Source organism: Ipomoea nil, unplaced genomic scaffold (assembly GCF_001879475.1).
Source record: "Ipomoea nil cultivar Tokyo-kokei standard unplaced genomic scaffold, Asagao_1.1 scaffold0188, whole genome shotgun sequence".
In the NCBI taxonomy this organism is placed as follows: Eukaryota; Viridiplantae; Streptophyta; class Magnoliopsida; order Solanales; family Convolvulaceae; genus Ipomoea; species Ipomoea nil.
The window spans coordinates 4,222,655-4,244,150 of NW_017616616.1; the positions used below are offsets into that span (position 1 = coordinate 4,222,655).

The 21,496-nt window shown below is 35.1% G+C and overlaps 2 protein-coding genes across 4 annotated transcripts; both read left to right on the forward strand.

Annotated features, from left to right (window-relative positions):
• Positions 1–6,254: 6,254 nt before the first annotated feature.
• On the forward strand, positions 6,255–12,477 carry LOC109184803 (U-box domain-containing protein 33). Its single transcript, XM_019334846.1, has 9 exons — positions 6,255–6,776; positions 7,752–7,873; positions 7,944–8,065; positions 8,454–8,558; positions 9,325–9,769; positions 9,892–10,029; positions 10,385–10,915; positions 11,108–11,869; positions 12,085–12,477. Exons 1-9 carry the CDS (start codon positions 6,485–6,487, stop codon positions 12,265–12,267), a joined length of 2,700 nt encoding a protein of 899 aa, XP_019190391.1. The 5' UTR covers positions 6,255–6,484; the 3' UTR covers positions 12,268–12,477.
• A 2,939-nt stretch (positions 12,478–15,416) lies between these two features.
• LOC109184828 (signal peptide peptidase-like 4) lies at positions 15,417–21,051 on the forward strand. Of its 3 annotated transcripts, none has more exons than XM_019334885.1 (15): positions 15,620–15,732; positions 16,119–16,156; positions 16,609–16,767; positions 16,887–16,998; positions 17,377–17,496; positions 17,651–17,802; positions 17,875–18,057; positions 18,681–18,715; positions 18,913–19,075; positions 19,366–19,419; positions 19,601–19,693; positions 19,825–19,967; positions 20,132–20,202; positions 20,575–20,658; positions 20,750–21,051. In XM_019334885.1, the coding sequence occupies exons 3-15, from the start codon at positions 16,645–16,647 to the stop codon at positions 20,854–20,856; spliced, it is 1,440 nt and encodes a 479-aa protein (XP_019190430.1). In that variant the 5' UTR covers positions 15,620–15,732; positions 16,119–16,156; positions 16,609–16,644; the 3' UTR covers positions 20,857–21,051. The 3 variants fall into 3 exon arrangements, with proteins under 3 accessions (XP_019190425.1, XP_019190430.1, XP_019190436.1); XM_019334891.1 differs by lacking the exon at positions 16,119–16,156 and adding an exon at positions 16,462–16,557 and having other exon boundaries at positions 15,644–15,732; positions 16,591–16,767; XM_019334880.1 differs by lacking the exon at positions 16,119–16,156 and having other exon boundaries at positions 15,417–15,732.
• Positions 21,052–21,496: the final 445 nt, after the last annotated feature.

A 21,496-nucleotide genomic window follows, 5' to 3' on the forward strand; every position in this document is an offset into this window, starting at 1 on the left:
CACGAACTTTCTTATATACTCCGTAATAAATATTAATATATTATACTACAAAGAACAACGGTGAGGGACATCCATGCATCTTGTTATCGACTATAGAGTAATATATAGCCGGCCATGGCCGTCGTTGTCGACCAAGGTGGTGCACTGGAAAATACTCGTTTGGCGATGACGTGATGTAAGAAACGTTTTGTCATGCATGGAATCGTCACATTTATATTTACATTATTTTATGAGAAACAAAAATGATTTGATTAAATAAAATAAGGTGACATTTTTTTTTTTAAATAATGCGTACCATATATACTAATCGCTAATGATACTTCCATTACCAAATAATCATTTTCTTTTAGGTGGTCAAGAATTGAATTCTTGACATTATGATACAAAATCATGTTCTAAGTAATTTCTTCGATCTTCTTTTTTGTGTCGAGGAAAATTAAAGTCGCAATCATTATTGAGAGCGCGCACAAGATAAACTCACTTGTTGATCCTTTTATTAAAAGTCTAATTTATAATTTTGTGATTACAAAATTCATTGCGGCCCAACCAACTTGAACAAAATTGGTTTTTGTCTACTAGGAGGCGTTTTTATGCATTTTGTCACGAATGAAATCGTCTGTTATGTGTTAAATCCTTATAAAATCATAGAATTTGTCAACCTTTTTTGTCACTGTACGTCTGTACATTATATTGATTGCGACATTTGAGTTTTCGTCAAGTTTATTCTATCTTTATTCCAGGAATCTTTTACTTCGTCACATGAAATGTATAGTACATTTCTTATATCCAAATATAAAAATAGTTTATACTAAATACAAATAAGATGTCAAAATCTATAAATTATATAAAATATAATCATGATACGATGATAACTTGGCATCACATCCCACTCAATTGTTTTTTTTTTTTTTTTCGTAAAAGTAATTTTATATTTAATTAGGTATTAGCTAACAATTTAGTTTAACTTGGGGATATAGTTGAATGAAAGGGTCTCATTCATCTTTAACCAAATGTCAATGGTTCAATCATTGACTTTGGATATGGAGTAACATTAAATCTCCAAGCCAGTTGTCTCACCCAAAAGAAGTGTCTATAATTCAATGAGAGATTAGTTAATGTGTCCGATGGTGAAAACTCTAGGTACACAACAACAACAGAAAAAGTATTATCTAACACAACTACTTTACCAAAATATATTTCTACAATCAAGTAATGATATCATCTTAACTTAATTATTTAATAATTATTTACCAAACATCTTAATAAGGTAAAGTTCGGGGAAATAATATTATTTTTAATTTATTTTAAATTTTACTTCAATAAATGTCGGATAAAGCCCAGCGAGCAGCCGTTTTCATTGTGGCCGGCCTATTTGACAAGTCTGTCATGGGATCAAAGAATATTCCGCATATGGAAGTCACTCTCTCTCCCAACACCTCATAAATCAGAGTCCTTCCAATATTTTATAGTTGATTTCTTCATCGGAAAATCCCGGGAAACATCGTATTGTGATTTACAAAATGTCTAATGGTGAGATATTATTTTCTTTTCGTTAAAGTCGGTGCAATAGAATAGTATGAATAAATTAAAACTCCAATCAAATTAGTAGACGTTTGGTTTTTTTTGTTTACACCTCCACTGAAGCTCGAACTCATAACCTTCTAAATAAAAATTCAATCTGGATACTATTAAACTACATAGTCTTGATAGACATTTGGTTTAGATGAATTAGACTTATGAAGTATTTCAAAATGAACATAACAATTATGCGGGAATGTTTTCGTTTTCTTGTGTAATTTAAAAGTTATTATATAGTTCATAAATATATAGTGGTTGCAGTCTGCAGGTTTTCTAATCACTTATTAAAAATAAAGTAAATAATGGAAAAAAAAAAAAAGACCATAACACTTATTCATACATTAATACAATGAATAAACATATTTTATTTCTTACTTTTTTTTTCAAGAAGAATATAATTTTTTAACTTTTCAAATTATTTTTAAAAATGGATTAAGTGATTAAATATTTAAAAGACTCCAATTAATCATGTGAACTTAAAAAAAATATTGTAGTTGAGCCATTTAAACTATATTTTTTTAAAGAAAATATCATATTATGTTGATCTAATGAGTATCAATAGTTCTCTTTTTTTTTATTCTTTTTTATTTTTTTGCTTTCATGCCGCAGTTGCCCGCCTCCCTATGGTCAGTGACTCCTTCATCATCGTCGAGAACTTACCTCCGCCCTCCCCACATCCCTCCACGCGTAGCTTGGTTCAAATTTGAGCAATAATAATATGTCTTTATCTAGATTTAGACAAACATTTCATCTTTGTCTCTGTTAGACGAAAATTAAGAAAACTCTTCATTTGACGGGTAGAAATAATGACAAAAGTGAAGGTTGGCATGATAGTTAAGTTTTTTTTTTTTTTTTAATAATAATAATAATAATAATAATAATAATAATAATAATAATAATATCTACCAAATAGCTATGCATCTAAGTAGAAAAAAATACAATGCGATAACATTCAAAACATCATTAACTTGAAGTTTACACACAAAAACAACTCAATAGAACTCAAATATATTTTTTCCCAAGTTTTGATACATATTTTAAACTTTTTTTAAATGGAATAATATAATTAAATTTGCACTCTCAAATGAAAGGTGAGTTTGAGCCTCAGTACGGGTAGTATTAACTCTTTATGCTTCAGTAGGTTGAGAAAGTAGCTATGAACATATACTACATTGTAACAAAGTCAATAATACTATAAAAAAAATGCACAAACAATTCAAAAATCTATTTAACCATTATCTCCAAAGTCTCCCCTATTAATAAACCACTATCAACTTCTTTCAATAAATTTGGATAAACTCTTTTTTATCACACTATAGTGTTTGATCCTTATGCAATAAGTTTGATTAACAAATTAAATTCATAATCTTCAAATATTTATGATTTTACTAAATTTTATTGAACCAAATAAAAATATTATTTTTTAATGTCCACATCAAAATGGTGTTTGGACATACAAGCTTTCGTTCTCATGTCACATCAATGCCCCCTCTGGATAACTAATTCCAGAATACTAAATTAATTATCCATGGATGCATTCAAACGATTTATCATTTTAATTTTGAATATACACTAAACGTAAAAAATTACACTAATAAGTTAAATATATAATGTTATATCTATTTATTTATATTCTTATTATTCTGTATGATTATTGGATTTAATTTGTCAAGTTTATTTTTTCATTTTTTATTATAATATTCAAAAGTAAGGGAGGGGAAGATGAATAATTTTTATAATTAATAAATGATTTTTAGGTAAGTTTTTTTCAACTTAACCACAAACTATTTAACTTGATAAAACTTATAGTATTTTGCTTCTTTTTTTTAAGCTCAAAACATTTAAACACCTGTAACGTCTTCACTTTTTAATACATTAAAAAAAATAGTATAAGTTTAAACTTATACTAATTGAAGTATGTTAGGCTCTGAAACCTGCATATAAAGTATTTAGTGAAAAAAACTCAATATGATTCCATATATAGGCCTTATACAAGAATTATACATAAATAATAAATAACTTTGTAGTTAGCACAAAAACTAATCAAAAATAAATAATAGGAACCAATCAACGCTACTAACATTAATCTTTTTCCAATAATTTTTCATATAACGACATAGACACATAGTCACCTGCGGAAACTTGGTTGCAAAGGAAGCTCAAAGTTTAAGCTATTAAAAAACACCTTTGTTCTATGTATATGCATGATGACGTTGGATTATTCGGGGAGATAGATTGAAAAAAAGTGTTGAGCAATGAAAATGTTTCTGTAGGTTGGTAAGTAAAGGTAAAAAGAGATGAAAAGTGAGATGAAGTGCGCGCGCGCGCGCGCACACACACACACACACACACATATATATATATATATATATATATATATATATATATATACATTTTGGCTTAAATGAGAACAAGTATTTTCGTACGGTCAGTGCAATTTACATCATTAAGTATACTAAATGCACCACACAGTATTCGAAAATAAACCATAATGAAATACCACAAAATACATCACACATCAAAAAATACACCACACATAATGGTGTATTTTCGAACACTGTGTGGTGCATTTATGTATACCTAATGGTGTAAACCGCACCGACCGCACGGAAAGACCTGTATGTATGTATGTACTTCATTAATGAACTAAATTCATAACAATTACATTATGAATAAAGATAGGTAGAGAAAACATTCACTCTTGAAGGTCTATACACAAAATATGTAACTCGGGCAACACAATAAACTTCCATATTCGCTGACCTTTTAACAAACTCAACACATACATTCACCATGGTGTTTACAAGCTGCATGCAATCACATTGATGGATTTAATTACCCGGGGTAGACCCGAATCACTAAATCCGGATAAGAATATGAATAATAAATAAATAGATAACACGAAACGGTGTCGTAAAGGCCGTGAGACCGTATATTATATTAAATGCCGTAGAATTGGCTATTACAATAGTATTTTAGGACAAAGTATGCAAGTAGAATAGATCGTGTCCTGTTAGGACAGGCGGGGGGACTTTTATACAAGCCAAATCCCCCAACCGCCTCCCCCTAAAACGGGGGTTAGTTGGATCTGGAGCTGACCGCGCCCAGTCTCACGACCGGGCCGCGCTGCGGGGGCTGGGCCGAGCCCCTCATGAGCTCGGACCGGGCCCATGTGGAGGTCGGTCCGACCTCCTGGAGAGGTCGGTCCGTCCTCTGGCCGTGGCCTGTGCAGGGGCCACGTGGCGAGGCCTCAGCCGGGGCGGGTACGTGGCGCCGCCCCAGGACCCGCTCTTGCTCCGAGCCCTCGGGTCGGTTCCCAATATATCCATCACACATAATATCACCCCTACATAAGACTTATCTTCCGCGCACCGTGATAATCCATTGACAACATTATGCACATCCATTTCAAAAGTAACATTTTACAGCCCATTGCCTTAACATATCTTTTACTTTACAAAAAAAGCTCACAATTATAGATCATAACCGGTAAAGGACTACAATGAAGTAAATCATGTTAAATTTTAATAACTGACCAATTCAAATAAAAAAAAGTCAAAGGTGCAATCTTGATGAAGCTGCATTGTGACCTTAGCTAGTAAAAGAACACAATGAGTTAAACCAATTTATATTGTCCTGAAAAAGATCAATAGACAACTTTCACAAAAAGTTAAATCTGAAGTCTTGTGGTTACTAAATCAACTGCACAACCATAGAGAGCTGCTCTTAGTTCAATTATTACCAAACATTATTTCTGTCGATCCACTCACACAAAGTCATTTTATTATATGGGACTTCTAAGAGTTTTTTGCACTTTTAATCCCACGTCTATAGTGACACTGGCAGAATTGATCCACGACTTTTGAACCTTGCAATTTTAGTCCACGACTATTGATTTTTTTGCAAAAATGGTCCTTCCGGCCACTTTTCTGTCAAAATTTCACCGGAAAAAAAAATTCTCCATTTTTAGCCGGGTTAAAATTGACATTTTACTTATCTCAAAAAATTAAAAGAAAAAAATTGATATTTGACTACATACTACTGCCCCAGGCGGCGGAGTTCTTGGAGCAGGCAGGGCTGTCAGTAAGCGGCGGAGCGGCCGTGGCGTTCCCCGGGCTAGTTGGGTTATCCGACAGCAGCATTGGAGTGGTACATGTACTCCGCTGCCTGAGACAGTAGTATGTAGCCCAGTAATATTGTATGTAGTCAAATATCAATTTTTTTCTTTTAATTTTTTGAGATAAGTAAAATGTTAATTTTAACCCGACTAAAAATAGAGATTTTTTTTTCCGGTGAAATTTTGACGGAAAAGTGGCCGAAAGGACCATTTTTGCAAAAAAAATCAATAGTCGTGGACTAAAATTGCAAGGTTCAAAAGTCGTGGATCAATTCTGCCAGTGCCACTATAGTCGTGGGACTAAAAGTGCAAAAAACTCGGACTTCTAATGTATAATTTGTAATCTATTAGAACAAAGTTTGTTCAATATCTACTTTCATGGAGTGGTGTTTCATGCCGTGGTGGTGAAGTTTCCCAAACTATATAAATTCATCAAATACACAAATACGGTATCATAAGGCATTAAATATTTAGTTAGGAAAATAAACGTCTCTTTCAGCTTCTTACTACAATATTATTACTACAGCAACTACTTTGTTGGTAGCTTAAGACAAGTAAACTCTTTCCAGCGTAATCATTTCATGGTAGACTTGACTTTGCGCTACACATCTCTCCTTTTCTTCTCCTCAATTTCATCTCTTTAATCTTCAGCCTTCCTCTGAATATCATGGGGTTTCGTTATCCCAGCCCAAAACCCAGTGTACACACACATGTTTGCAGTTTGCGTGTGTAGATAATGCACATATGTTAGTAGTGTTGAGTTTTGATTTAATTGTGTAGTGATTTTTTATGGCGTTGGGAACATCTACGCCCTTAATTTCGCGAAGTCCGATTCGGTACCCGGATGTTGACATGTCGGGTCTGAATTTGGGTGGCGCCGGTGGTAGCAGTGAAATTGTCGAGCTGTCGCCGAGTCCGTCAACGGCCACGCCGGCGAGAGTTTCCGATGATACGTTGTATGTCGCGGTGGGGAAGGAAGTTAAAGAGAGTGAATACACTATAGCTTGGGCTTTGCATAACTCTGGAGGGAGGAAACTTTGCATTCTTCATGTTCACACTCCAGCTCAGAAAATCCCAATGAGTAATTTCTCTAATTTTTGTTTGCTTTTTGGTATCTTTATAATTTTTTTTCCATTTATGTTGTCAATTTATTGTAAAATTAGGCACTGTTTTGCTAGTTAATTTGATCTGATTGCATATTTCTCTACTTGCTTGTGATTGCTGATTAGACTTGTTCTTGGGGTTTCTGATGGGTGAAGTGAAAATTAGAACTCAGTACTTGTGTGTGTTTTTAGTTGATTTTTTGGAATTTATGAGCTTTGAGCACAATATTTACCTTGGTAAATGATAACTTGGAACTATCCATTTTCAAAGCACCTTGAATTGCAGGTAGAAACTTTTAGGAATTTAGATGCCCTAGTAACTATTGAGAAACCAGAGATTGGAACTTTACTGCTTAGCGTGGTTCTGGTTTAAATTAGTGGTTAACATTACAAGATTTTATTGTTAGCCTTACAAACTGCCTCTATTATAAGTTCATTTTTACAGTACTTATACAAGTAAATAGGATAAAAGATACTCTAATAACCTTAGGCAAAGGTCGTTATGGTAGTTTCAGTGCAAGTTGTTCATCTTTCATTACATATTTGAACTGTTATTGCTTGTCATCTGATATGGTAAGCATCGTGATGGAGAGAACATAAAGGAAGTTTGGCGTTGCCAATTCCTCAGAGAAGCTGCCTCTGACCTCCACACCCACACCCTACAGTCTCTCTCTCGTTTTATGTACTAACATAGTTTTGTGATAGAAATGAGAGATGCACATAGCAAGTTAGCAACTGGATAATGTAATAGGAGGTTCATGTGTATGCCAATAGAAAATTACCTTCTCAAAATATCATCTCCTCAAAATGGGAGGAATGACTTTCCTCCATGTCTGTTGCTTGGTGCATCATTCTGCGTTTTTTGTTTAGTTTGTTAATGATAAAATGATGATACCATGTTATTTACGACTATGACTAAAATGTGGCGCGCTTCAACTTTTGGTGGTTTTCAGTGGGTACAAAATTTAGTATTGACCAGCTGGAAGAACATCAAGTTAAAGCATACCATGATAAAGAGAGGCAAGAAACTTACAAGATTTTGGACAAATATCTTCTCATCTGTGGCCGAGCAGGGGTATTTTCCTTAATCTGTCATTTAGAAGATGTCAATTTCATTTTTTAATCCTGTCTTTGGGTTCTTTAAGGCTCAGGTGGACAGACTCTACATTGAGACGGACTCTATTGAGAAGGGCATAGTGGACCTCATTTCTAAGCATGGCATCAGGAAGCTTGTTATGGGAGCAGCTGCTAACAAGTGCTACTCAAAGTAAAAACAGTAAAATAACTTTTCCATAGCTTTCCCTCTACTTCTAGCAGTACAGATGTCAGTTTATGCCCTGAATGAGACTCCTGCACCATTAGCTATAAATACCTTAATCCTGATATTGACCTTATTAGCTCAATCTTGAGCTTCAACATCTGATAGCCCTTGCTTTTGAATAAGAAAACCCCGATAATTAAAAGGTCATATATACTTATCAAAATAAATGAATAATAATAATAATACTATAATTAAGTAAATAAAAGGGCGTGTCCTTGATTGCTATTCTCAAGAAGAAAACGTCTCCAAGTGTTTATCTCTTTTTTCCATTTCCTACATTTTGGAAAAAAGTTAAATTTAGGCAGTGTTTTGAACTAATGCATTATAATTGCAGGAGAATGACAGAGGTCAAGTCTAAGAAAGCTATTTATGTGCGTGAACAAGCACCTCCATTCTGTCAGATCCGGTTTATTTGCAAAGGGAATCTTATTTATACAAGGTATTGTTTTCTTGGCAATTGTGTAGGGAATCTAACTATAGATATTAGTTGAGTGGTGCAACGGCCTGACTTTCTCAACACTTAAAAATCTCCACTGCATGGCATACCTTTAACCGTTATGGTAGTCAGCCTTCACACATGCACTTCTTAACCAAGTGTTGTGCACAAGGACAAGGGCAACAATTGTTCAATGACTTAACAACCACCCGAAGCAAAATATGTGAAAAACCAAAGAAAAAGAGAACAGAAAGAAAGAATCCTATATTTATAGGAACATGGGGACTAAATCAAGCCTAATAGGAATAGGAAACTAAGCCCACTCCTACTAGGAGTTTCTTAATATTCAATAAAGGTTTCCTAATATTCAACAAACACACTTGTCAAACCAACTCGCCATGACTTAGTCACTGAACCAATCTTGTTTGTCAATGCCTCAAGGTCATGCCACCCAGCCTTAGGCTCAGCACCTCGACTTGTGCCACAACCAGCCAACTCATGCCATCAACGGCAGTTGTTGGACCCATTGGACTTATGGGTCTAACAACTGGTAATAAAAGTTTTAGAAAGCGTTTTGTAAATTAATCTCAGTCTATTGAGTTTATATTTGAGTTATGATAGCTGCTGTTTCCTGTGATTAATTTCATTATTTCTTTATTCACTTCGGCTCCTCTCCCTCTTTCAGTGATAGGGGCCTCTCTCAGTCTCTCACATATAATCGAAAGATTTCAAGGAGTATGAGCTAACAACATTTACCTTATCTATACAGAGAAAGTAGACTGGAAGGGATTAATTCAGCAATTGCATCTCCACCACTTAACGCAAGTCCAGCTGGTGATACAGGACAATTGAGCCCTCTGAGAAGATCTGCTACAGAAGGGCACACTAATGAAGTAAATCTCATTGGGTCTCTTCCGGAGTTTAGGAGAGTACAATCTGATAGTATTGGAATAAACCTTTCTGGACTTCCTAGTTCTACTGGCACAGGACGAGTTTCTTTTTCTAACAGTTCAAATGTAGAAGGAAGCACCGATGGATGGAATGGAATACCAAGGAGAAGTTTCTCAGTGGCTTCACACTTCTCTTCATGTTCATCTGGGGATATGGGTGATGATTCACCTTCTATTTCTTTATCCAGGAGTGAAGGGAGGGACAATGTATTAGACTCTTATGCACTCTATGACCATCGACACACTTCTCCACCTAGTACTGCAGTAAGCTCCTTATTGCTTGGAATAGTATTATTTTTAGTCTTCATGAACTGAGTGAGTTTTTTGCAGCTAATAACTATTTTTCCATGATTTTTCGTTGAAATGAATGATCACTGAACCAACAGGTAGGAAGTGTGGATGATGAGCTATATGATAGACTTGAACAATATGTTGCTGAAGCAGAAAATTCTAGGAGAGAAGCTTTTGGAGAATCACAGAAGCGTATGAAAGCTGAGAAGGAAGCAATTGAAGCTAGGCGCAGGGTAACATTTAAACCTTCCTGTATTAATTTTTTCGTAAAGATAATTTTGATTTATTATTTCTTTGGCCCTTGGACATGATATAGTAGGACCATGGTTCTGGGGGCTTAACAATGCACCAACTATGCTTCGAGACAAGTGTGTTCAAATGATTCCATGTGAAATACTAAATTTTTCGGTTATTTTTCTGGTTCTTTTTTTTTTTTCTTTGGGTTTTTAAATTCATAGTTCTTCATTTTTGGGTAGCATTTATTCTGGAGTTAAGTTTGGCATTCTGCTTGGTTATATGAATTCATAGCGTTCCTTTGTTTGACAATAGTATAGAAGTCTCAGAATGTTCATCATGATTGCTTTTCAGGCTAATGCATCAGAAACAATGTATGCTGAAGAGTTCAGACGAAGGAGTGCAATTGAGGAAGCACTAGCCAGGAGCAAGGACGAAGTTGAACAGATGAAAAGGCAGATAAATGAAGTCATGGAAGATCTTCAGGCTGCACAAGAACAGAAATCTTCCCTGGAGTGCCAGATTTCAAACTCTGAAAAGATGGTACAGGAGTTGGAGCAGAAGATATTCTCTGCTGTTGAACTTCTGCAGAAGTACAAAAAAGAGAGAGAAGAGTTGGAGGTGGAGCGTGACAATGCACTTAAAGTAGTTGAGGATATGAAGGGAAAACTAGACAAGGAAGCCTCAAGTTCATCTACAGCTCAATTCTTTGCTGAATTCTCATTTAGCGAAATCGAAGAAGCAACTTCCAATTTTGACCCTAACTTGAAGATTGGGGAAGGTGGTTACGGAAGCATTTATAGAGGTGTGCTTCGCCAGACACCAGTGGCGATAAAGATTCTTCACCCTGATAGCTCACAAGGTCCCTCAGAGTTTCAACAAGAGGTTAGAAATTCTGCAATATCAATTGTTTTTGTCCCTGTTCGTGCTGCATATTCTGAATGACTTTGTTTCTACTGCCTATTTTTTAAAATTAGCTCCTTCTATGGTGCTGTTTTCTTTCAGTGATATTTCTATACTTTTTCGATGGAGGATAGTTTATTACAAAATGATTGTGGGTTTTTCATGTTATGTTAGGTCAATATCTTGAGTAAGTTGAGGCATCCAAATCTAGTCACTCTAATTGGGGCCTGTCCAGAATCATTTACACTTGTCTATGAATATCTTCCTAATGGAAGCCTTGAGGAACGTATCAACTGCAAGGGCAACACACCTCCACTCACATGGCAAACTCGAATCCGCATTGCAACTGAGCTCTGTTCTGCTCTGATATTCTTACATTCGTGCAATGGTCACGGCATTGTGCACGGTGACCTAAAGCCAGCAAATATTTTGCTGGATTTGAACTTTGTGAGTAAGCTCAGTGACTTTGGAATTTGCCGTGTTCTCTCTCAAAATGAATTGTCAGATAATGATACTTCACTCTGTTGGAGAACTGATCCGAAAGGCACTTTTGTATATATGGATCCTGAGTTCCTTTCAACAGGAGAGCTTACTCCAAAGTCTGATGTCTATTCGTTTGGAATCATACTATTGAGGTTGCTAACTGGAAAGTCTGCATTAGGAATTACAAGGGAAGTTCAAAATGCCTTGGATAAAGGAAATCTAAAAGATCTTCTGGATCCAACTGCCGGGGACTGGCCATTTGTGCAAGCTAAACAGCTGGCTCACCTGGCAATGAGTTGCTGTGAGATGAATCGCAGGCAGAGACCAGACCTTGCTTCAGAGGTGTGGAAGGTGCTTGAACCAATGAGAGCTTCATGTGGTGCCTCATCGTTTCAACTAAGTTCCGAAGAGCGTTGCCAAATCCCTCACTATTTTATATGTCCCATCTTTCAGGTTAGCACATTACAAGTTTTTCAGTTTTTGTTCTCAATCCCTTTTACATACATTGGATTCTTGAATGCCTTGGAAAATTTGTTGTGATATTCTAATTACTTGAATCACATGGATAATCAAGAACCATGTGTGGTCCCTCTCTCTTTTCTCCTAAGCAATTTGGCTTTCATACCAACCATTTAGCCGTTTTCTTACTCATTCACTGAAACACGCAGGAAATCATGGAAGACCCTGTAGTTGCAGCTGATGGTTTCACTTACGAGGCCGAAGCTCTAAGAGGATGGTTGGACAGTGGTCATGACACATCACCCATGACAAATCTCCAGCTTTCCCACACCAATCTCGTGGCAAATCGCGCTCTTCGTTCTGCTATACAGGAGTGGCTGCAGCAGCATTGATACTGCTCCTTGCATTCTTCAAGTCTATGAAAATCCCTTTTCTTTTGCTTTCTCAGTGGTATCTGTTTTTGCATCCTAAGACTCTTCTGATGTGCCTTGTATAGATCACATTACCAAACTACATTCTACTTACATCACAGCAGCTGGAAGACAATTTTGTGTGTTGTAATTTTTTGTTTCTTTTAAAGATTCTGTAAAGTTAGTGGATAAGAACATAGTCATAATCGACTCAACCGATTGAAAAATTAAAATAATCAATTTTTTTATAACAAATAATCGGTAGATAATTGATCGTTACACATTCTTACGTTTAAATAGTTATTGAATTCTTAATTAGTCATAATCGATCGAGAAAATTAAAATTTTAAAAATTTTATGGCTAATATTTGAAATTTTAACTAATCTAATTCTCGATCATCAGGTGCTCAGTCAATTGGATTTTTTTTTTTCAATAGGCTTTAAAAAGTAAATTAGGAATGAGTTGGCAGAGAAAAACACTTTGATTGTTTGATACCATGTGGTGAGATACTGAGATTGATCCATTTTAATATTGTTTGACTCCAATTAAACTCTCAGGAAAAAAAAATGTTAGATATGTGCTGGCTATATTAGTTGAGCTGTCAACTGTAGAATGTAGACTATTCGTACGGTCAGTACGGATCAGAGTTACCAGTTCAGTCTGTAGCCGGTATTGCGTTTCCAATCGATATACTCCGTACTTGTATTGTAAATTTGTAATGATTAAGACAAATAGATACTATATTTTTTTCCTAAAAAAAAAAAGACAAATATATTTTTGAGTTCTATTATATAGACTCTCAAGTTTTACTCTTTAAATTTTATTTTCTGATATGACGAGTATTGATAAATTACTTTTTTTTTTATGTGGGTTTAATATAAGTGTCTACATCAAGATTTTGTGTGTGGAAATAAAAGTTAGAAGTAAAAAATGAAACTTCATATATGCCATGTTTGGTAAAATAGTTAGTCTATCAGCTAATTTTTATTTCTTTGACCACTATTAGCTGTGTGATTTGGTTAAACAATCAATATAAGTCTTTGACTAATTAGTTTTTTTGTAACAACTTATTGCTTCAAAATGTAAAAATTCAGAAAGTTGTTCAAAGTAATTTTTTCGATTAATTTTGTGAGAAATCATTTTGTATGTAATCAGTTAATATCTAATTTACCAAACACTTTTTGCAATCAACTAATATTATCAATTAGTCAAACTCACTAATCCAACCTGCTAACATCCATTTACCAAACACCCTACAGTATTTCCCTATATTTTTAGTCCATACATAATTACCTTTCATAAACGAGATAAAGGGAATATTTATTATTGTAATTTTGTTTAGTACATTTTTAAATATATATGTAATAATAAATTTAACTATAATGCCTTACAATAGTATTAGTTGGGCCGGATTCTACAAATAGTACGACTTCATTATTAGATGAAACTATTTGAATCGTTGTCATACAATATGGACGAAGATATCAGATTTGAAATTTTATTTAATTGGTGAAAGAAAAATAATTTATCTTGTTATCAAACGTACGATATAGTTTGAAGATAAGTTATATTCGGAAGTTATGAACTAATATATATGTAGCTACATTTTTGAATTAATGGTTTCTAATTAGAGTCAACACATGCTATATTAGATCAACACGAATACATATACCAATGCCTTTATGACAAAAATCAAATCTTACTATTTTAAAAAATCAATAGATCTTGATTAGATCTAGTTTATAATTTATATCATATTTTATTTTAATAAATATTTAAATTAATAAATATAGCATGTTAGACGTCTAGAATTTAGAGTTGCGGAATAAAACAAAAAATAAAAACAAAATACACATCCGTTAAGAAGAGAAGAGAAGAGAAAATTAATTGTTTTAAAGTGAAAGTAATCACCATTACCAATTGTTAATCAATTATTAATCCTCGAAGTACATAGCGTACATCTTGAATTCTTAACTACCTTACGATGGGGCCCCGTCGCATACGCGCCCCACTGTCGAGTGTTGCTTCAACACTTTCTCCCTGTAGTGACAAAAGCTAATTGCCAACAACTAATAAAATAATTGTTGCACAGTTTCAAGCGTCACGTCAATACGGCTTCTATAATATATAAACAAGAAGTAAAATACGGACTCACCTTTTTTTCCTTTTTTATTTTTATAAGTGATGATTTTTTTTTTTTTAATATAAGTGATGAATATATTAGAGATGGACTCTATGAGCATATAGCCATTAACGTGCAATTCAACTATCAGCTTAGACTTTTAGTTGAGATGGAGCACATGCTTCAATTTGGTATAAGCGGCACACGTTCCACCATACACGTGAGGGGGCGTGTGATAACGTACTCGAACCAAATCGATTCAAGGAGAAGTAGAGACGACTCAGGTTCGGGGTGACATCGGCCTAGGGTTGCCCCGACTTGAAGTAGCCTCAGCTTAGGGTGGCCTCGGTTGGAGGCAGCATCGTCAAGGAGGCTTTGGCTTTGTGCACTACACACGCAGACACGACCAATCAATGAATTAACTCTATATAATGTAATCATACCGCATCAACACAAAAATCAACCAGTAATATGTCAAAAGCATGAAGTCTCATGTAATGCATCTCACAATGTGTTGTCATTTAATATGTGCAAAAATTCACTTTGCAATATACATGCTTAGCACACCATTTTATTTTATTATTTAACGAATGATATCAGTTATATTTCAAATACATTAAACCTTGACATTAATGAAACATTAGAATTATTAGTAGAAGGTTGTTAGAAAGTTGGTCACTCTTTTAGTTTTCGTGATTCATTCTCATTAAACTTGTTTAAGATAATTTTAAAAAAATAATATGTAACGTATAATAACTTTTAAAAAAGATTTAAATTTATGTGCGGAAAGTTGTAATGTCTTGTTTGGACTCTCATCCAATTTCAACAAAAACACCTTATAACTTATCTTCTTTCTAAATTTTACAGAATGTATGATGTATCATATCGGACAACCTTAAAAAAATCTAAAAAATTTTACCGTCATTTACAGGAAGAATATCCAAACAGTGCCTTAATTTGATATCGATTCACGGAGTATATTTTACTTATTTATGTTTTTCCTCAGTTGTTCCCACCTTTCTCATCGCTGCTTCTGTCTGTCTTCGTTTTCCCCCGAGAAAAGAGAGAGAGAGAGTACACAGGAAATAAACAAAAAATAAAATAAAATATTTTCTCTGATCTTCAGAAAGAGAAAGGGAGTTGTAGGATTTTGATTGGGATGATGGAGTTGAAACGTACGGTGCCGTACTATGATGTCCGTACAGTTGCTGCAGTAGTGGCGGTGTTGCTGCTGAGCTGTTCTTCTGTGGTTCAAGGTGGCGATATTGTTCACCATGATGATAAGACTCCAAGGAGACCTGGTTGTGATAACAACTTTGTTCTGGTAAGACATGATTTTTTTTTTTTTTTTTTCATAAGAAATTTCCCACCTTAGCTTGTATATATATATTTTTGTTTTGTTTTGTTTTGTTTTTTTTTTTTTGAACTTCTGAGAAGATGATTTGTGCCTTGGATGGTGTTCAATGTTTTGGCTTTTAGGGGTTCAATCAAAGCTCCAACCCTCTCTCTCCCTCTCTCTATATAACTTTTTTTTTTAAAAGATAAATTTTGCAAATTCTTGATGTTGTTAAGGCTATGAGTGGCATTTGGCAATTTTCTCAAGAATAAAGGTTGGATCTTCTGATGATTTAATGATGTTTTCTATGTTTTTTGGCTGAGAGAAATGATATATTTTGGTAGTTGATGTTTTACTGAGATGTATCTGTTTAGGATAACAAGGAGCTGCTGGCGATCGACTATCCTTATGGGTAAATTTATTTACTTTGCCTTAGTTTCCAAAAGAAGAATTAGGAATGGTAGTGATTACTGATTAGTGAAGCAATGATTATCTTCATAATCATTACTATAATATATGTATTATCTTGGGTGTAAATTATCTTGAAGTTTTTCACCTTAAATGTGTGCAGCTGATCATGCTGTAAATGATCCAAGTATGAAGCTCTATTTGATTTCTAAATATGATAGGAAAGGGAGATTAGAAGAAAAAAAAAACATAAAATCATCAATTGATTGAAGAGAACTCATTCTGTGAAAGTTTTGCAAACTATGACAGGAGATGCACTGATGCGTTTCAGTCCTTAGTTTTGATTATTGTGGAGGGGTTTTACATGATAGGATGTTCGAGTGATTGAACGTAACACTTCGTTTCCAACTTGAAGGGCATGCTTGATCTGAAACTATATCTCGTTGTCTTTACAAGGTAAAAGTCGCGACCTGGATTAATGGTAAGGAAGAAATGGAATTTGTTGGGATTGGTGCTCGATTTGGCCTCACCTTGGAGTCGAAGGAGAAGCGTGCCAATCAAATAAGGCTCGCACTTGCTGACCCTCCTGATTGTTGTAGTGTACCAAGGAATAAGGTTTTCTATTATGTTTCTTTGATTTGATTTCTAGCTCCTGAATCTCCCTCCAAAGCATGCCTCTTTTTTTGTAAAATTTTTATCTAATTGAGTTCATCGTTTATGTTGTTGTATCACAGCTCACTGGTGAGGCAATATTGGTGCATCGGGGCAATTGCAGCTTCACTACCAAAGCAAATGTTGCTGAAGCTGCTGGTGCTTCAGCTATCCTCATTATAAACAACCAAACAGGTTTGATATTTTAAATTATTTTCCTGAAGTTCTATTCTTGGTCCCTGTTAAGAGTCCCACATTGATAAAATAAGAGAGAACATAAGGCCATGAGTTAACTAGCTAATTGGTTATTCAATCTTTTAGTGTGGTTTGGCCCCTGTGCATTATAGCTAAGTTAGTGATCCTAGCCCAATCTTAGTTTATAACATGACATTAGAGCCTGTTTAGTCCATTTTGGTGGCTAGACTAGTTAATTGGTTAGATTCAATCTTTTAGTGTGGTTTGGCCCATGTGCATTACAGCCCAGTTAAGTGAATAAATTTTATATTTTATTGGCTTTCTTGAAAAAGCAGAAATCAATTTCATGTGCTTAATTGCTTACCTATTACACTGCAGAGCTCTTCAAGATGGTTTGTGAAAAAAACGAAACTGATCTGGATATTGGCATACCTGCGATTATGCTCCCACAAGATGCTGGTCAAAGCATGATAGAAAATATAATCAACAGCTCAGTAGGTAAGTTCCTCCTTCCCTTCCCTCCCACCCCCCAAGCAAAAGAGAAGGCAATGGGAGATTTGTTATTTCCAACACTTTTTCACATTCTTCTGCTTAATGGGCTCGGTTTTCATGGCTTGGATGCGATATTGTTGCTAATCTCCCTCGTGTTTAGTTTCTGTGCAGCTATATTCCCCAAAGCGCCCCGCAGTTGATGTAGCTGAAGTGTTCTTATGGCTCATGGCTGTTGCCACCATTTTGTGTGCATCGTTTTGGTCTGCATGGAGTGCCAGGGAAGCAGCAATCGAGCACGACAAACTCTTGAAAGTAATGCCACGTCTATATTGAGGATTTTCTAATTTTTATATCATATTACCTTACAATGTTGAATCCCTGCAGGATGGCTCGGATGAATACCATGGTATCGAAGCAACTCAATCTAGTGGCATGGTGGAAATCAACATACTTTCAGCAATCCTTTTTGTTGTCATTGCGTCCTGCTTCCTGATTATGCTTTACAAGCTAATGTCCTTCTGGTTTATCGAGGTTTTGGTGGTTCTTTTCTGCATTGGTGGTGTAGAGGTACCTGCCTATCCAAATACATATCAAACGAAAGAAGTATATTAAGGTTCATGTAAAATGGTTGAATCAAATCGAATCTCTAAGATTTGCTAATGAGTAATAACCAGTGGATCTTCCCATCTAATATCTAAGATAACTATAATTTTAGGAAGCAATTGTTATACTGTGGACCAGGGTTCATATTGCATTGTGAACCCTAATACAAAAATTCTGTACCTTCAGTTGACACATTCTGTACCTACAATTAACAGTTTTTGTCCAGGTAAACAAATAACTTGATAATTTCTGACACCAAGTACAGAATGTATCAACTATAGATACAGAATTTGACTTGATAATTACTGACACATATTATGATAGCTACAGGTACAAAAACTATCAACTGCAGGGGTATAGAATGTGTTAGCTATAGACATAGAATCTGAATGTTATTTTTGAACTAGGGTCTACAATGCAAGGTAGACCTTGGTCCATGGTATAATTTGCCTTTAGGAAGTGATCTTGGCCATTTACCAACTTGCTAGACTATTATAGTTAGTAATGATGAAGTTAACTCATCGTTTCTGTATGTAACATTGATCTTTATGTAAAATGCTTAACTTTATCACTCATTCTGCTTGCAGGGTCTGCAAACTTGTTTGGTCACCTTGTTATCATGGTATGCCGATATTATTTGGTCTTATTATCTTTAGTCTAGCAAAACAGAGGCTTAGAGTAGAAGGATATATGTCATAACATATTTTTTGGGTTTGGCCTCGCCCCATGATTTGTTTCCTCAAGTGCTGCATAATTCTGTTTTATATACTCCAATCTTCGTTTCAATTTGATTGATTGGCAAACGATCTTGCAATATAGTTTCAGATGGTTTGAGAATGCTGCAGAGACATTTGTTAAAGTGCCTTTCCTGGGTGCCATATCATATCTGACACTAGCGGTCTCTCCTTTCTGCATAGCATTTGCTGTTATATGGGCTGTTTTCCGACGTGTTTCCTTTGCTTGGATAGGTCAAGATATACTCGTAAGAATTATGATTTATATTCTTTCTATCCATTTCATGGTCCCATCAATCTCTTAAAGAACAACAGTGGTAAATAAGGATGTTTCATATGAAAACAAAAAATAGTTTCTGTAATAAATGTTGTCAATAAATCATATTTTCTTCACATGGGCCAAACCACACTAAAAGATTGAATCCAACCAGTTAGCTAGTCTAACCCTTATAAACCCATATATTCTCTCTTATTTTATCAATGTGGGACTTTTAACACTGGACTTTTTGAATGGCTTATTCATTTTCTCTCTTATCAGGGTATTGCATTGATTGTCACTGTTCTCCAGATTGTGCGAATTCCCAATCTCAAGGTGAAACAGTAGAGATCGCTACTTGTTCTAGCTTATCTTTTTCATAGGCTGCAAACAGTTGTCCGTCTAGCTACCTGTCTGCTACTCAAGCAATGCTACTTTGAAACACATGATGGTACACGATATTCGATTCTTTTGATAATTGAATTGCATTTGACGTGAACGCATTTCATGTAGTCAGGTCGGAACAGTTCTTCTCGGCTGTGCCTTCTTGTACGACCTGTTTTGGGTGTTTGTTTCCAAATGGTGGTTCCATGAGAGTGTGATGATAGTGGTATATTCTCTTGTTCGACAAATAATATATATATTCTTCTGTTTTGTGTCTTTAGCACAATCAAGTAGGCCAGATTTACAAAAGAAAGTGTTTCCCGAGTCATTTCTGTCAATGCCATTTGCCTCCGGCAGGTTGCTCGTGGTGGTAGAAGTGGAGAAGATGGCATTCCCATGCTGCTTAAAATCCCACGGATGTTCGATCCTTGGGGTGGCTATAGCATCATCGGTTTTGGTGACATTATTCTACCGGGGTTACTCGTAGCATTTTCATTAAGGTTTGAGTACCAGTTCCATACAATTCTTTCATATCTAACTTATATGTAATTCATGGCCTACTTTCTTCTTGCAACTAGTGCGTTTTTGAAGCTGAATGCTTGATAAATTTACTATATTGTGGCAGTAAATAAGGGGGCGTTCTTATATTTCCCTTGGGTTTCAGGTACGATTGGTTGTCCAAGAAGACCCTTCGAACAGGCTACTTTATATGGGCGATGATTGCTTATGGTTTAGGTATGATAGAACTTTTAAGTAAAATTCAAACTCGTCATCTTCATTTTGCATTCCTATTTTCGTAAATGGTTTTACTTTGGGTAGTTGGCCTGGCTTCTTGTGGAATGCCATAAAATTGCATTGAAAAAAAATGTTATTTTCTTTCCTAATTTTATCCCGTAATGTCTACATTATGTCATGACATTATATTCATTGACTACCCGCGAATTGGTCTTTCCTTCCCACTCCACTTAAAAAAGTGTTAAGAGTCCCACATTGATAAAATAAGAGAGAACATATAAGTTTATAAGGCTATGCGTCTAATTGGTTGGATTTAATCTTTTAGTGTGGTTTGGTCCAATCATTGTTGATTCTTTTTTCTTCTTGCCACAGGTTTGCTCATAACATATGTGGCCCTCAACTTGATGGATGGACATGGCCAGCCTGCATTGCTTTACATAGTTCCTTTCACCTTAGGTACGTTACAGAAAACTTTAAGTAAAATTCTCGCCATCGATGCTGTCTTTTCGTGACGGTTATGATCTCATCTTCGAGTGTAACTATGCAGGAACCTTTCTGGCGTTGGGGAAGAAACGAGGCGACCTCAGACATCTATGGACCAAAGGAGATCCATACAGACCTTGCCCCCATGTCCAGCTCCAACCTGCTGAATAAATAAGTGCTTAGGAGCTAATTAAGTGTAGCCAACGTGATTATATAGTTCTCAGCCTTTGAGTTAGAGTTGTAGGATTATTACGAAGTTCAAGAATTTTAAGGCTACTGTTCTTAATCATGTTCTCTCTCTCTATATGTATATTTGTATACATGGATGTATGTTGACAAGAGAGCTGATATATATATATATATATATATATATATATATACTATAGTTTTTTCATAAGAGCTTTAGTGCTAGTTTAAATTACAGCTTTCCAGTATGGTAATGGACAAACATCCCTTACAAAGATTACAGTTTTCTTGTTATGGTTGTTGAGCATATAATATATAAACATATACATTCTAACTACGAATTTAAACTTTTAGTTGAGACGAAATACATCATTCAATTTTAAGTGTCCTGAGCAAATCCTAACTGTAGGAGGCACAAACCCGTATTATACTCAGACTAATCCATGTTCGCATCGAACTGACCTAATTAAAGGATAAAGTGCTGACCAGATTAATTTTTCCATACAAGAGCAATTCGAAAAGATTACAGTTTTCCTGTTATGTTAATGGACAAACAACCCTTAAAAAGATTACAGTTTTCCTGTTATGTTAATGGACAAACAACCCTTAAAAAGATTACAGTTTT